General features: G+C 36.3%; 1 protein-coding gene across 2 annotated transcripts in view; it reads left to right on the forward strand.

Moving 5' to 3' along the window:
- Rbp (RIMS binding protein) overlaps positions 1-15,752 on the forward strand; it is a 39,712-nt gene that overhangs the window by 8,643 nt on the left and 15,317 nt on the right. Inside the window, exons 5-11 of one of the 2 annotated variants that reach the window (XM_089588587.1) lie at positions 1,849-2,197; positions 3,832-4,403; positions 4,814-4,937; positions 5,913-6,121; positions 6,204-6,608; positions 12,681-12,942; positions 14,968-15,357. In XM_089588587.1, the coding sequence (XP_089444713.1) occupies positions 1,849-2,197; positions 3,832-4,403; positions 4,814-4,937; positions 5,913-6,121; positions 6,204-6,608; positions 12,681-12,942; positions 14,968-15,357 (2,311 nt within the window). Of the gene's footprint in view, positions 1-1,848; positions 2,198-3,831; positions 4,404-4,813; positions 4,938-5,912; positions 6,122-6,203; positions 6,609-12,662; positions 12,943-14,967; positions 15,358-15,752 lie in introns of both variants that reach the window. The other variant, XM_014358063.3, reaches the window with a different exon arrangement.

Raw genomic sequence — 15,752 nt, forward strand, 5'->3', positions numbered from 1 at the left:
GTACCTTTACGCGTGCGGGCATAGCTCTTTGGTGTTTTCCGACCACCCAAAACCGAGGAGTGTTTGTACTTACCTGCATTTTTTTTGTTTTTTTTTTTCCCCTCTTTGCTCAACCTTTTTGGCGCGTGTCGCATGAATATATACGTAGGAGGGGGGGGGTAAACACGAGATGAAAAAACGTACATAACGAGCCGGGAGGTGTGAGGGAGGGGAGGGATAGTGTCTTTGTTGGGCTTTTTTTTTTTTTTTTTCGCGGTTCGACCTTGCGAGGAGGTGCTATTGATTTTCGAGCGGGAGGACAGAGCTGCTTTTGTCAAGGTTTTTCGTATCAACTCCACGCGCGTCTTCCTCCTTCTTTTCTGGTCCCTCGCTCCCACCCCTTTTTTTTTGGGTGACGCGAGTCGCGAAGCGTTGCACACGCGTGTTGCTCCCAATTGGGTTTTACCGTGTCGGACAACTTATTGGTACTTTGAGTCTGTGGCGTTTGCGTGGCTTGATCGGTGATCATTTCATCCGTTTTTCGCTTTCTCCCTCCCCCCCCCCTTTTTTTACTATTACTGCGCGTAGTGTACTTTTATCGACTCGATCGCCTAGCTGCTCTCGGAGTAAAAGTATTAATTTCCGAGCTCTCGCCGAGATCCCGCTCGATAAGCGCACGAAAGGTTGTGGAAAATTCACGCGAAGTTTGCCTTGACGGTGCGTCGAGCTCGAAAACGGCATGGAATTAGAGCAGAGCTGACATTGGTGGATAATGACGGATTTTAATCGCTGGTTTTATGCCGTTTAATTGGTGCGGGTTTTGGCGCGTGTTTTTGTTGCTTTCTTGGGTAAGTGGGCGAAAATGATAAATGGCCCCGAGTGAGTTGTTTTTCCAGAGCGTTGTGACATGTCTGCGGATATTTTATTAGATTTCCGATGAACAAAAGGGTCACTTTGTGTAATTAATTTCAATAATCCCTAACTGTGACACTTGGTACGTGAATCATAAAGTATTGGGTACGCGGATATGGAGATGAATTTGTTAACAAAAAAAAAAAGGGAAATAAAACTGTATCTACTTGTAGAAATTTGTTTTGTGAAAAAGAGTGTCGTGTCTGCAGAATCATGTACATACATACAAATTGCATCTGTAGTGCGTGGCACGCTCCTGCATGGCAAAATTATTTCGTTCGCATAGTTGGCTGCACGTATTTATGTTCGCCTAATTAATTTTAGCTATTTACTACGGAAGTTACATAAAAACAAAAGCAATTCATTTTGGCCCCCAGTTTTTAATACGTTACTCATTTGAATGTCATGTATTAATACTTTTGGACTGGAAACGATTTTTTTTCCCGTTTTATAAATTATTAATCGCTATTAATAGTTAATGATTAAATAAAAACAAAACGACTATTTTTTTTAAGCTCATATTTTTTACGTTATCATCTCTAGACCTTATTCCATACCGTGTGGACATTATTGCAAAGGATAACAATAAATTTTATTTTTATCAATATTTATCTTCCAGTTTACATTACTCGCTAACTTCTTAACGATTTCAATGGGTTTTCTTGCAGCTGATATGCATAAAAAAAAGTACGCTGACATTGAACCCCTTCCGTATTTATCTATTTTACGGATGGGAGCTTTTGCCGCTCAATTTCACTTGATCGTAAAAACTTGTTGTGTAAAAACACCACTTGGCTCGAGAATCGAGTACTCGAATAAAAAAAGTCCCTACCAATCGCTTGGTTATCCATATTTGAACCAAAACTACTGCTTAAGTAGTAAACCACAAAAAAAAAAAAAAAAAAAAAAAAAAAAAAAAAATAGGGGTAATTGGCATAAAATAAGCAACGATTGCAGAGCACAACGTTTCCAAGTCTCCCGATGACGTCCCTGCCGAGCAGCACGTACAGCTCGGTACAGCAGCCGGCGAGCTACACGAGCCAGTTGGGCCACCCGACGTTCTCGGTGGGCCAGACGAGCTTGGGCCATCAGAGCGTCGCCGGGGTGAGTTCGGCCCTCCAGCCCGCAAGCCTCGTCCCGTTCTCCACGCCCTCGTACCACTCGACGCTGACGGGTCTCACTACGGGCGTCACGCAGTCGTCGGTGCTGCCGTTTTCCACGGCCACGAGCACCTTCTCGACCGCTGGCCCTGCCACCTCGTTCACCGGGACCAATGCCTTCGGCACATCTGGTATCACGAGCACGGGTACGTTGAATCACCTTTTTTTCATCCAGGGATGTTTCTTGACAATTCGATTATACGTGTGGGTATAAGGAAGAATTTCACAGAGGCAGTAATAATTTTAACTGTTTCGTTGTTACTTGTTTTGGCATAAAGACAAAGGTTATTCCTTGTGGTGAATGTGTGATTCGAGTTTATGACAAAATCCCTTTGGTTGAAATTAAATTGGAGTTATTGATGGTTATTATACCTAGAAGAACAATATTTTTTTGTTCAAACATACCAGATTGAAGATTTTTAATTTTTTAAGTGATATTTGTAAAGGATTATCTACTGCATAATGACTGAATTTTTATGAATGAAAACAAAAAATTACTTATTTTTTTAAATACCAATTTTTCAAAACTCTAGAAGTATGTTAAAAACCGAAAACGTTTATGCAAGAAAAAACACACAGAATATAAAAATTGCATCTTTCATGGATTTCATAGAGAATAAAAATTTTTACTGTATTCTAAGAAGGTCGTTCAGGCATTCTTTTAGTTACCAACAAAAACCATTGTTAAAACCCCAGCATTTGTAAAAAGTCCTTATAAAGTTACGACTGTAGATGAAAAGTTACCGTTATGTATTTCATCAGACATGTTTAATTATATTCTCAAATAATTTTATACATACTTATGTTTGTCTAGCTTCATATTTTATTTTTTTTAAATAAAAGCAATTTACAATCATTCTTATCGAGAAATTTTATTAATTTTCACTGTAACAATGTGTCCTTTTTTCAAAAACAATTTGAAATTAATTTTTACAAAACGATACCCTTATCTTTATTATTATCATTATTATCATCAATCTTTTTATGACTATGATTATTGTTATGAACAGTAATATTTTTCAATTAGTAAGAATAAATAATAATTAAATTAAATAAAATCAATAAATCTAATAGAAATAAATTAAAATGATTTCATTAAACACTGTGGAATTTCTTTTAAATCTCATCATGATTTATCTACGTTTATTTCATCTGACTATACAAAATATTTAACACATGAAACAGGATTTGTTTATTACAGTCAACATGCATTAAAAATACATAAATTAAAAATATGTGCCTTATAAATTAGTGAAAAAAATAATTAATTCAGTTTACCTTCTTTAATCAAATATAAATTGCAGTCACATTTTTTTTTTTAATAGTTACAAATAATATTTGTATGGTTATTGATAAAAATAAAGCCTTCTACATAAACTGTCCTAGTCTGTGCCGTGTTTAGTAATTAATAAATTATTTTAAAAAAATACATAATATCTTTATATTTGTTTATTCAGTTATTTATTTTAAAAAAACCTGAGATAGTGTCCGTTCACAAGCGAAAGAAAGTAGTAAATGTACAAAAAAGACAATGATTGCGATGAAAAATAAAAAATCTCATCAAAATTTTATCTCGCGATGAATCATTTATATTGAAGTCCTCAGTTTTGCAGTCACACATGAAGAAAAAAATTAGATATAGTTAAATGTAGTTTTCACAAGACTGGCCCCCTGCCCAATATTACATGATTAGCCAGGGGCTAAATTAGAGCCTCCTATCCCATAACATCACGCTCAAGAACCATCAATCTCACCCTTCTTCGTGTGCAAAACGTTCTAGGCTCGACGAGTCTTCTCGACCCACTGCAGGCGATGCAGCAGCTGTCCGTGCAGTCCCAGGCGAACCAGCTACACCAGCAAGCGATAATCCAGCAAATCCAACAGAGCTTGCGCTCGAGCTCGCCAACACCCACGAGCGCCACAGCGGCGGGCCATTACCTCGGACCCCGCCAAATGCCCAAGATACCCACGAGCATACTGACCAACCCCCTGGACCGGCTGACCGGGACGGACTCGAGCCTCGCCTTGCCCGAGGGCCAGCTCGACATGCTTGACATCCCGGGCAAGGGCCGCTGCTACGTGTACATCGCGCGTTTCACCTACGAGCCGTTCCAGCACTCGCCAAACGAAAACCCCGAGGCCGAGTTGCCGGTCTCTGGCGGAGATTACCTGCTCGTCTGGGGCCAGCCCGACGAGGATGGCTTCCTCGACGCGGAGACCCTCGACGGCCGCCGGGGCCTCGTGCCCGCCAACTTTGTTCAGAAGGTCGTGGGCGACGACTTGCTCGAGTTCCATCAAGCGGTGCTCGGGCTCAGGGACGTGGACGACGCCGTATCCACCAACATTCCACAGGTACCGGTAGGCTCCCCTCTGGGGCGGCACGACTCGTGACTATTACGGGCTGACGAATAGCCGAAGCAGCCTCTCTCTTTGCGGTTACCCGTACTTCTATATCTCTCTTATGCTTTTTTCTTCCTTTCTCTCTCAAGCTTCCTTTTTTTTTTCTTTTTTTTTTCAATCACTGCAAGCACCAAAGCGTTCAGTGATACTCTTTTAAAACTCTTTTTTTCAAACTGGGATACTTATCTAGGTATCGACGTCTCTGTATAATACCTATTTGTAACTCTAACTGGCCAAGGTATTTATGGTTATTATGACTTTTTCATTTCGACCATTAACGTGATTAGTTTGTACAATAACGATAAGGAACAAAATCCATTGGGCTGTTTAACCAGATATTGAAACGTCCGTTTGGACATTAGTGTTACTTGCAGGACATCGACTTAGAATTGGCAGCGTTGGAGGAGGGCAATCGTAGCCGACAGGCCGAGCTTTCGGCGTACGCCGAACTGGATAGTCTCGACGAGGACGAGCAGGAACCGCCAGGTATGCGTTTCGTAAATTGTTTTTCCAATGTTGACTAATTTCTTTTTTTTTTTTTTTTTCACTAACCCTTTGCCAAAAAGCTTCGTAGAAAAAGCTTAAGTACGTCTCCTAGATGCTTTATGTGTTCGTCCAGTTATTTTTGGGATGATTTAGTAAATCTTACGTTGTCCTTGTACTTAAATGATCCCAATCATATCTCGCAACCGGCTGCAGGGCGCTTGTTTTGGCTTGATAAGCTTTTATATGAAAATAGAAAACTTTTTTCCATCTACAACATCCTGCAATCGCTCGTAGACTCGGTAACCTAGAGGAGCTTATAAGTGTTTACATTAGGAGGTACTCTGTACAATCATTCTATGTAGTGCTTAGAATTCGCATGAAAAACCTTGTGCTTTACATGATCATAGAAGACAATTCGGTTCGATTTGAAATTTGATGCAAGATATTACTTTTGTAAAATTAGACGCACCATAAGAGTCTACCGAACTTAAATCCATTAGACAAAGACTACTCACGCTGCTGCATTCTCATAGATTGTATTCTCACATTTAACCAACCCTTATATATGCCTGAAAAAGTCGACATATTACACTGTTTGCAAACAGGAATACATTTTCAAAAGTAACACATCAAGTACTAAACTCAACTGTGACCTGTCAATTCGTAAGTAATTACACATACACACACTTACATATACTGTCGCAAATCAATAAACACAAAGAATTACCAGTACATGTCGGGCATGTCGCACTTTCCTGTAAAATATCCATCAGAGCCCACAAACGACAAATGGAATACATCTATGATCCCAACAACTGTTGCATCTATCGATCCTACCCAAACCGTACCGTTCCGTCCATCACGCAGCATCCAAAATCTGGCTTCGTTATCTAAGAGTACAGTAGGCAACTAGTTGCAAGTACTTTAGAGCTACAGCTAGGCTTTGTCCTCTGTTCTCTCTCTTTCCCTCTGAAGAAGTCTACATGTTTTCGGACCTAGTTCCGGCGCCCCAGCACCTCACCCTCGAGCGCCAGCTCAACAAGAGCGTCCTCATCGGCTGGACGCCACCGGACAATCCACAACAGATCGAGTGCTACCACGTCTACGTGGATGGAGTGCTCAAGGTTACAGTCAAAGCGACTGACAGGACGCGCGCTCTCGTCGAAGGCGTCGACTCCACGAGGGTGAGTCCACACGATCCATTATGAACCGACAATTGACGAAAGCACGAATGGTGATGGGTAATTGGTGATTCTCGTTGTCCAGCCACACCGAATAAGCGTGCGATCGGTGACGCACACGAGGCGGACGTCGCGAGACGCTGCCTGCACAATGGTGATTGGCAAGGACGTGGCGCTGGGTCCCACGGCGGTGAAGGCGTCGCGCGTGACGGCGACGAGCGCCGTGATATCGTGGCTGCCGAGCAACAGCAACCACCAGCACGTCGTTTGCGTGAACAACGTCGAGGTCCGGACGGTCAAGCCGGGCGTTTACAGGCACACGATAACGGGCCTGGCCCCATCCACCGTCTATCGGGTGACGGTCAAGGCGAAAAACTTGAGGGCCACCCACTTCGAGGACCAGAATGTCGCTCTGATGAACAACCAAGCCTGCCACGTCCACTTCAAGACGCTGCCCAAGGGACTTCCTGATCCTCCGGTCGATATCCAGGTTTGCATCTAATTTCCTTCGCTTTTACGCCGGCTTCTGTGCGATCGAGGCCCACACTCAACACTATCCCCACCCAACTGTTGTCGTTTCGGAAATCGGTTACTGATTGGTCATAGCCGTGCAGGACATTGGGGACGCATACCTTGTCAGACATTATAATGTACGTTCATTTTGGTCTGTAACTGACCGCGTTGATAAGACGGAGACTGGGTGTTTCTTAATACAACGTTGACGACTATTAAAATCATGAATTTGTTGTTTGGAAGGCTCAATTTCATTTTTTGGTGTTCGATTAGTTATTACCATAGAAACTGTGGAATTACATAGAAACTGTAGGTCTAAGCAATAGAAATTGTAGTCTGGGTAATGCACATATTCCATATAATTAATCACGTTGAGTTATAAAACCCTTAACGTACCTGGATAAGATTGTGAATTCCAAACAATTTCTATATTGATCGGTACGGTACATACTGTCAAAGTCGACATTTCTGGATGAGACCAATATAATTTGAAAGACAACTAAATATTACTTATTATTAACACATCTACGGACAACTGAGCAGACATACGTAACATAAATAGTAGCAAATCATTTAAAACCACAAAGGTTTGAAGACTAAAAAGATCAGCAATCGAAGAAGACAACAGTTTACGCATAATGGCAGCGAGCTCAGCTAATTGTTATTTATATGTTAGTCTTAAAGACATGATGTGCACCACATTTTCAGCTTATCATTTTTTTTCTGTTACTACATGTATGTACTTTTTGTAGTACATCTGGGGGCACACACTACAAAGATTAAAAACCAATGACATGACACCTTAAATTTATGTAAATTGATGTGTTCACCTTTAATAAATTCATTTTTGCATTAAAAGATATGTTTCAACGCCATGTACAAAGAGTCGTACGATTCGTAGATGAAAATCATTAGATACATTATATTCAAAGAGTAGCACTGTTTGTAGAAAGGTGGTAGTATCTGTTCTTTGTAAATCGTATGAATTGATTGAGTAATAAGTTATTAATCTCATTTGACATATGTGGCTTTTGTTTCAATGGAATAAAGATAAACTTACAAAATGTTTCCAAAAAGATGAATCAAAATTAAACTTAAACAGGAAAAAAAAAAAAAAAAAAAAAACAGTAGTTCAAGTGACAGACGTATGGATTAGAATATCTTAGAGACTCAGTAGGTAGAAGTGCAACTTTCATGTTGGATTGAAATATAAACAGATAGTCCGAATTAAACAAGCTCTAGACTACTATATCCTTGGGGCATATCCGTCTCACAATAGGAGGATAGGGAGAAGTGTTCAAGGAGCTTGTGTCTTCCTAAGTAAAAATTTCAGGAATTAATATATAAATTAGTTGTAAAGGCCAGGACATTTGATAGAAACGGTTACAATTTTTTTAATTAAAAAGCATTCGTAGGAGTAAAGATAGTTAATTCACATCGGCGAAAAGCGGAAGGTGCGGAAATCATTGTCATGATTTAGTCTTGATATACTGGTTGTGAGGTTTAATAGAAGGTACAATCCAGATCTTCACGAAAATTCTTTTCTTTTGTAACTACAAACTTGTTATCTAATTGTAGGAAAACCGAACTACAGAGCCACACGTAAGTGTGAAATGTATAAGGGTTTTAAACGGGTGTATGAGTAGTTCAGGTTTACGAAATGTATAAAAGTGAATAAGCGAAATGATTTTGAAGTTGTACTTGTGATATGATAGCTAATCATGAAACAAGAGTCACATATATACAATGCTTGGATCTTCATTTCTTTATTCAAAGTAGATTTTACTGGTCTATTGGTAGTATTCTATTGGTCAGTTTATAGTATATAATAGCTTTGATATTGGAGGATTGGAAGACAGAGTAAGGATTTTTGAACCCTGAAATGTATCAAGTAATTAGTACATCACATGATACGTACAAACTTCATTGGTTTCATCTTAAGGATCAACCTCAGCCTTAGGGATCACTGTTCCATTAAAGAGTCATATTCGGTACTTATGCTTTACAAAATACTGTTATTTCTGCGAGTTTGTAGGTTTCATTAAAATCACTGTAGCTCAAGTTCTTTTTAATACATATCACAGTTTATTTTTTGCCATGATAAAAACCATTGGAATATTGTATAACGAATTTTAATATTGCACCAAGTACTATACTATCCATTATCGGAGTATCATGAACAGTGCTCCTCTTTGTCAGAGAATTAGTGATAATGTTGCAGAGAACTGCTAGTCTTTGTTACATGTCTAGAACATTACTCGAAAGGCTACAATTCTTTGTATTATGCGTTGACTTATTTTTAGTTACATGGATTCATTAAGTTTTATTTCTCAAAGCTTAATAGTAATAAGAATAGTTTTTAGACTATTACAAACACATATTACTACGAATTTTTTTTTTCTCCTGTTACATGTAAAATAACTATCATAAATAGTATATGTAAATTTATAAGATTTATTATGATACGTAAAGATTTCAGATAAGAAGTTGACAAAAATAAATTATAGGTTCAAACAGGATTTAATACTCTGACAACTAACACTATTAGTAACTCCAATTTATTTTACTCTACAAAGGATTGGGTAAAGACATTGCATGTATATTTTTCTATTTTTTCTCTTTGATCTTTTTATTTAAAACTTATGAATAAAAATCTGCAAAATTGTGTCGATAAAGTTAACTTTATAAATTAAGTAACTATAAAGATGACAAATCTTGGACTGCAGATCTTTATTTGTATTTTTATTAGCAAGCTTTTGATACAAGATTAGTAGGATTTTTATAACTAATTATCAAGTCAATAAAGTGCAGTGAAAAATATTTTCGGTTCAATCAACCCTTCTTTTATTTTTAACATGGCTCACCGAAAGTAATAATGTCTTACTCTTCTACTATTCATCGCTCGTTCTGCCAGAAAAAATTTTTCTCAGTTCTACATTGTTTTTCGTAGCTTAAAACTAAAGTTCTAAAAAATGAATTCATACCTTTGTATAGATGTTACGAAAGTTTTAGTAACCTTTAATTATAAAATTTTTTGAATGATAAAAAAAAAATTATCATGAAATTTTCTTGCAAATTAATTTAAAAAAAAATGCCCATTTTTTGGCATGTGCGTTGATTCAATACAAAAAAAATCTTTTAGAACTACAAAGTAAGAAAGTTACTTTTAAAGTTATAAGCTTAAACTGAAAATTTTAAATTTACGAATATTACAACTAGTTTTTTGTTGTATCTTTAGTATATAAAATACAAAGGGTAAAAAAAATTTCGTACAATCTTTGAGAAAAAAAAGATTTTTGAAGAGTAAAAAAAATTTGTTTAAATGTATTTTTTTAAACTCTAGTTATATTTTTCGAGGTATAAGTTAATTTATGAATTTAGATATCTCAGTCTTATGCTAAACAAAAGCCGTTTTAAGGGAGGTAGCTGAGAAAAATTGAATTTGGAAAGTGACAAACACCTTTATGTACATTATATATTTTATGCAATGCTGTACATATAATGTATGAACATAAGCGTGGAAAAATCATGAGAGTGGAATGTGATGGAATACGTGATGCGACACTACTCGAGTGTCGTATACTCCTGCATAGCTACGTAATGCATACATGTAAATGATACATTGTGTGTACTTACGCTAGACGGGCAAGGATGTAGGAAAATGAGCATTATCCTCTGGTGTTCATTTTTGCTACTCCCCGATTGGACGTGTGTTGATATAAAAGCAGTTTTTTCTCAGAACATGGTAGATTGCTATTATACTCAGTAAAGTAATATCGTACTAATATTTTTTATATCTCTGAATACCATTAAGGCATTGGGTTTAAATATACACAAAATAAATTTCATAAAATATTGCACTATCTATTTACATTTTGAATGAAACATCATCATGAATGAAAAAATCTTTAATGTTAAAAATGTTGAAAAGGAAAGTTAACAAGTTCTTATCCAACATTGTGAGAATAGTTACTTTTGATTGTAAAATACCCTATAATGGGACCAAAATTAATGTTTAGAGGGTTTTATGAGGACATTCACCATGTACTACTTGTAAAGTAAACAAAAAGGATCAAAAACTTCTAAAGTTTCGTATTACATATTACGCCCTTGGAAAATCCGTAAAACTATCTCTGAAAATGCTAAAAAAGTTATAAGACATTTTATTTACGGCGTATTAAAACCTAACTTTTGTATGCTTTAAAAAAAGCTTATTTATATTCCAAATTTGTAAAATTTATGAATATCCTGAGTGAAAAGAAAATTCTTTCTTACACCCAGCGCCGTGCCGTCTTGATGCATTAGTAATACTCAGGGAGATCAGGGATTTTCGATACATTATTATTTCATACAGAGTATAGTGGCCAAGTTTACTAAGTTCAAAAGAAAAAATACTTTTGTTTCTGCTCACGTAAAATCTCCCACCAGTATGCGTTTAACAGAATAAATTTAAAATGTTCAAAATTTTTCCAAAGCAAAAATCCAAAGTTAAATAGAGATTTAGCTTACTATTGAAATAATAATATTATTCCACATTAAATTCGGAACACAATGTTTTTCGCTGAATAAGACATGAATTTTTTGGCTTAAGTTTGGCTTTTTATAACAATGCAGCAGTAACAACTAAATTTTGCACTATTTTGACTTATAATTTTTTTCACTAGCACTATTGAATTTTTCGTGTGAAATGGTTGAAAATTGAATCGCACTTCTACAAGTACACTGGTATAGGATATTAATTCGTTAAACGGGAAATTGGAATTCTTAATTAAATTGTTTAATTTTTAACCACTATACAAACGGTCCTCAATTTATTTAAAGGTTTTTCATGCTACGGTTGTTCTTATTATATCATTACTTAACTTTTATAATTATTTTTAATCTATTAATATCACAAATAATTGTAAGCATTTGAATTTTGCGCTTAAAGAATTGATATCTTGGATATAAATTGGGTAGGCGGACTTACCAAGCTTACCCAAGTTTGGTCTGTCTACTTTTCCGGTTGGACAGGCTATCCAAAGGTGTAAAAGCGGCAGCCCCAAGTACACATAGATCGCTTATAGAGCTACTGTTTTTCCATCTTGAAAGGTTTACCTGTCCAACGTAGGAGAGCCGATGGACCAATCAGTTGGCCTCTGCTCACAATAATTTTGACGAGCCTGCCTTTCCAAATTTTTGGGTATTCTATACTGATTACAAATATACTAAAACATTACCAAAGAAAAAAAAAAAAAATTTGGCTGTAACGGTTACTCAATAATGGAGAGCCATCTCATTTTTCTGTATTTGAAAAAATATCAGCTAACAGTAAAATCATTACAACTTTAATTAAAGGAAACTTGGCAATCAACATTACTTTATAGCAGAGATATAACGCAGAAGCAAATAGATCAAACTGTAATAGAGATTATCACAACATTAACAACATTTTGATTAACGTTAAAAATCCATGAATGAAAAATCATTACTTTCGGATGTCAAAGTAAGCAAGCTATTTTAATGTAATAGAATAAAATTTTGACTTGTTAACAATCTGGTGCCATTCTACTTGAATGAATGATTCTACATTACTCATCACGTAATAAAACCAATGAAAAAAAAACTTACTTATTGGTGTGAAATTCTTTTAAATATCTTGTGCCAATAAAGTCATTGAAAATATTTCATACTAACTGAGTAATCAATTTTCTTGGTTTAAGTAGTAAAGGGATACTTTCGAAAATCAATTTTAGGTATTAATTAAAAAATTTTGAACAACTAAATTAAAACATCAATTTATCCTATACAGTAGTTTTTGAAAAACGCTTGCAATAGTAAAGAAGCACCTAACGAAAGCAAAATAGTAAAGCCAAAGGAGAGAGAGAGAGAGAAAGAAGGAAAGAGAGATGTAGTTGCAATAAGCAAAAAAAAAAAAAAAAAAAAAACAAAGAAACAAACAAAACCAAACAAACAAAAGCGAGCTTGAGTTCGCAATTCACTGAAGAGATCTGGGACCCGAGCAAGAGCGCGCGGGGCTCACTCATTTGAGCGGGTTTATGTGCGCCAGGTGGAGGCTGGACCGCAGGACGGCACTTTGCTAGTCACCTGGCAGCCTGTTGCCCTAAACGGTTCGGCAGTCACCGGTTACGCGGTTTACGCCGACGGCAAGAAAGTCACCGACGTCGACAGTCCCACGGGCGATCACGCGCTCGTCGACATACACAAGCTCATGGGCCTCAATCCCAAGCACATCACCGTAAGGACCAAGAGCCGCGAGAGCCAGTCCGGGGACAGCTGCGCCACTGCTATACCGTGCTCCGTACTCAGAGGTAAAGTACTTTTTTTCGTACATGGTATACATACTTTTTTACAATCGTATAACCGGTAGTAAGTATATATTACGCCAAAGCAGATCTTTGTCACAGGAGAGTGATAATCATTGCAAGCTCGAATCGCGTGTGCTATTTTTCCAACTGGGGATCTTTCCATTGTGTTACAGTAGAAGGGCATTTTTCTTTACTTTAAATTATCTACAACTTCTCCGTAGTGACTGCCAATTATGAGAAAGTAATGAAAAATATCGAGACAAGTTTATTTTGAAATGGTAAAACAAAGATAACATATATTCACGTGCCTTGGCGAAAATATTTTAAAAAAGAATTAGAGCACGAGCTTTCGAAGATACGAACTGCACGGGTGGCCGTAAATCTTTACGTACAGACGTGCGCTTATCACCTCGAGTTACGCTGATAGCGCACTAACGACTAAATTACGGAGTACGAGTCACAAGATTTCGTTGTTGAATTGGATTAGATTATCCATGGGTGCATTAATTTGATAAATTAAAGTACACGTTAAGGTTACTGCGGTTTTTTAAAATTTTTATTTTATACCGTTTAATAGGAGGTTCTCAAAAATACGAAATTGTACATCTTTCATTCGAAATTTAATGGAAAATTTCCACGTTGAATAAGATTATTGGACTCGTCTGATTTTTATTCTCGTCACCATTTCTTGATCTACACTCTATAATGTTTTAAAATAAATTAACAAATTGGTTTTTGAAAGAAATTCAAGGACATTCTTTCTACGCTACCTCACGATAAATATGAACTTTAAAATTTAAATTATTACATCACATTATTAACATTATATGTATTTTGAATGACCGTTAAAACTTTCGTAAAAAAAACTTGCTTAAGCTTTAAGCCAACGCTTTGCAAAAATAAGAAATTTATTGTATAGTGTATTTATTGTATCACTGTTTATAGAAATACTATATAAATAACAAAATATTCTAAATTACCACATTTCATCGGTCTGCTCAATTTTTTTTCTGTTTTATCGTACGATATTTTTATAAACTCTACACAAAATTTCAACGTTACTTTACATGAAAATTTTAATTTTTTAAAAGACTGTTAAAATTATAATTTTTTTAATTAAGTAATTCAATATTCACATAGTTATTAATTAGACACTTTTTGAAAGCAATTTCACTGAAATTGATGCTCTTTTTAAATACTATAATTTAAGACACTCCAAAGTATGTTTAATCGGGCAGAAATAAAAAAAAATTTTGTTACACAATAAAAATTGTAATTTACAACTTTTTCCATTATATGAAGTGTGTTAAAATGAACAAGAATTCAAAATTCAAAATTCAAAATTGTGATACGATATGGTTTTTTTACATTAAAAAAATATACGTGTAAAATTTCAAATTTTATATTTAGTAAAAAAAGTATAAAAAATAACTTAGTGAAGAAGCAGCTTGTTGGAACGGGCATTAACTCTGTTTTTTACTTTTCTACTGTTATATAAATATTACATTTATACGTTCCCGTCATTTTTTTAAAATCTGAGTGGTAGTTTTAGTTTCATTTTGAAAAACATACAATTTATCGTCCCAAAAAATATACATTACTTTTTTCATACATACTTTGTCTCACTTCAATTTGAGGGTTTTTTTTTACATTAAAATTTATGATGAATAAAATATCTGTGATATCCGAACAGCTGTTCAAGTGCAGCCATACCTATTTTAATAATATTTTTCCATCATCCTGTAATCGTTAAATGGCTTTAAAATATCAAACTAGTTCATACCAACAGGAATATCTACGAATCCCACAGACGATGTTAATGAAAACAATAAAAACCACAAATAAGCGTAAAAACTTTGAAGCCATAAAGATTACTTTTTCTATAATTCGTATCGTTTTTAGTGGTATTTAGCTCGACGCAATGAACTGTTGTGATGAAGCATCATAAATTGAACTTTGGAGTTAAATAGTTAACCAATGTAGATTAGAGTCCTTGAAACTCTGTTCATGCATATTCATTGTACGCAGGTGGTGTCGTCCAGATGCAGCATCAGCAAATGCAGCAGATGCAGCATCAACAGCAAATGCAACACCAACAGCAGATGCAGCACCAACAGCAGATGCAACATCAGCAAATGCATCCACAAGATCAATCGCAGATGCATCCACAGATGCAGGACCAGACGAGCATGGGCATGATGGGCCCAGTCGGGCAAATGGATCCTAACCAGCAACAAGGTATGGGTGGAATGATGGGCCCCCAGAGGTACGGTCCTCAGAACTCGCAGTTGCCACCGCACATGAGGCAACGGCAAGGGGTTACGCGGCACGATGCCCACGGCCAAGTGATCATTGAGACCGACGAGAACCTGTCTGACAAGGAGATCTACCCCGGCCACAGCATGGGCCAGACAATGGGTGAGTGATCTTTTTGAGCTAGTTAACTTTTGATATCATATATTTATGTTTTCTGTGTACATCTGGAATTATAAGAGTGTGTCTCAATGGTGGTGGTCCCCGAGTATAGATTAAATTACAATGTGCAGAGCTTTGGATTTGACCTAGAGAGATCAAAAGGTAGAGCATATCCAATGTACAGGCAGGTAAATAGAAACGGATATAAATGATAAAAACTGTAGAAAAAGAAACAGGCAAGTGTAGAAATATAAAATAAAAAAGGGAGATGCTGAACATTAAATGGTACAAAAACAGAGACAAGTCCATACAAATGATATCGTGAAATAGAAGGAGTCAAAGGATAAAATCTAGAGATGTAGACTCGTCAACAAATAAATAATTGTATGCAAAATTCA

This window comes from Copidosoma floridanum, unplaced genomic scaffold (genome assembly GCF_036245765.1).
Source record: "Copidosoma floridanum isolate Cflo_tuat_1 unplaced genomic scaffold, Cflo_Japanese_pri ptg000007l, whole genome shotgun sequence".
NCBI lineage: Eukaryota > Metazoa > Arthropoda > Insecta > Hymenoptera > Encyrtidae > Copidosoma > Copidosoma floridanum.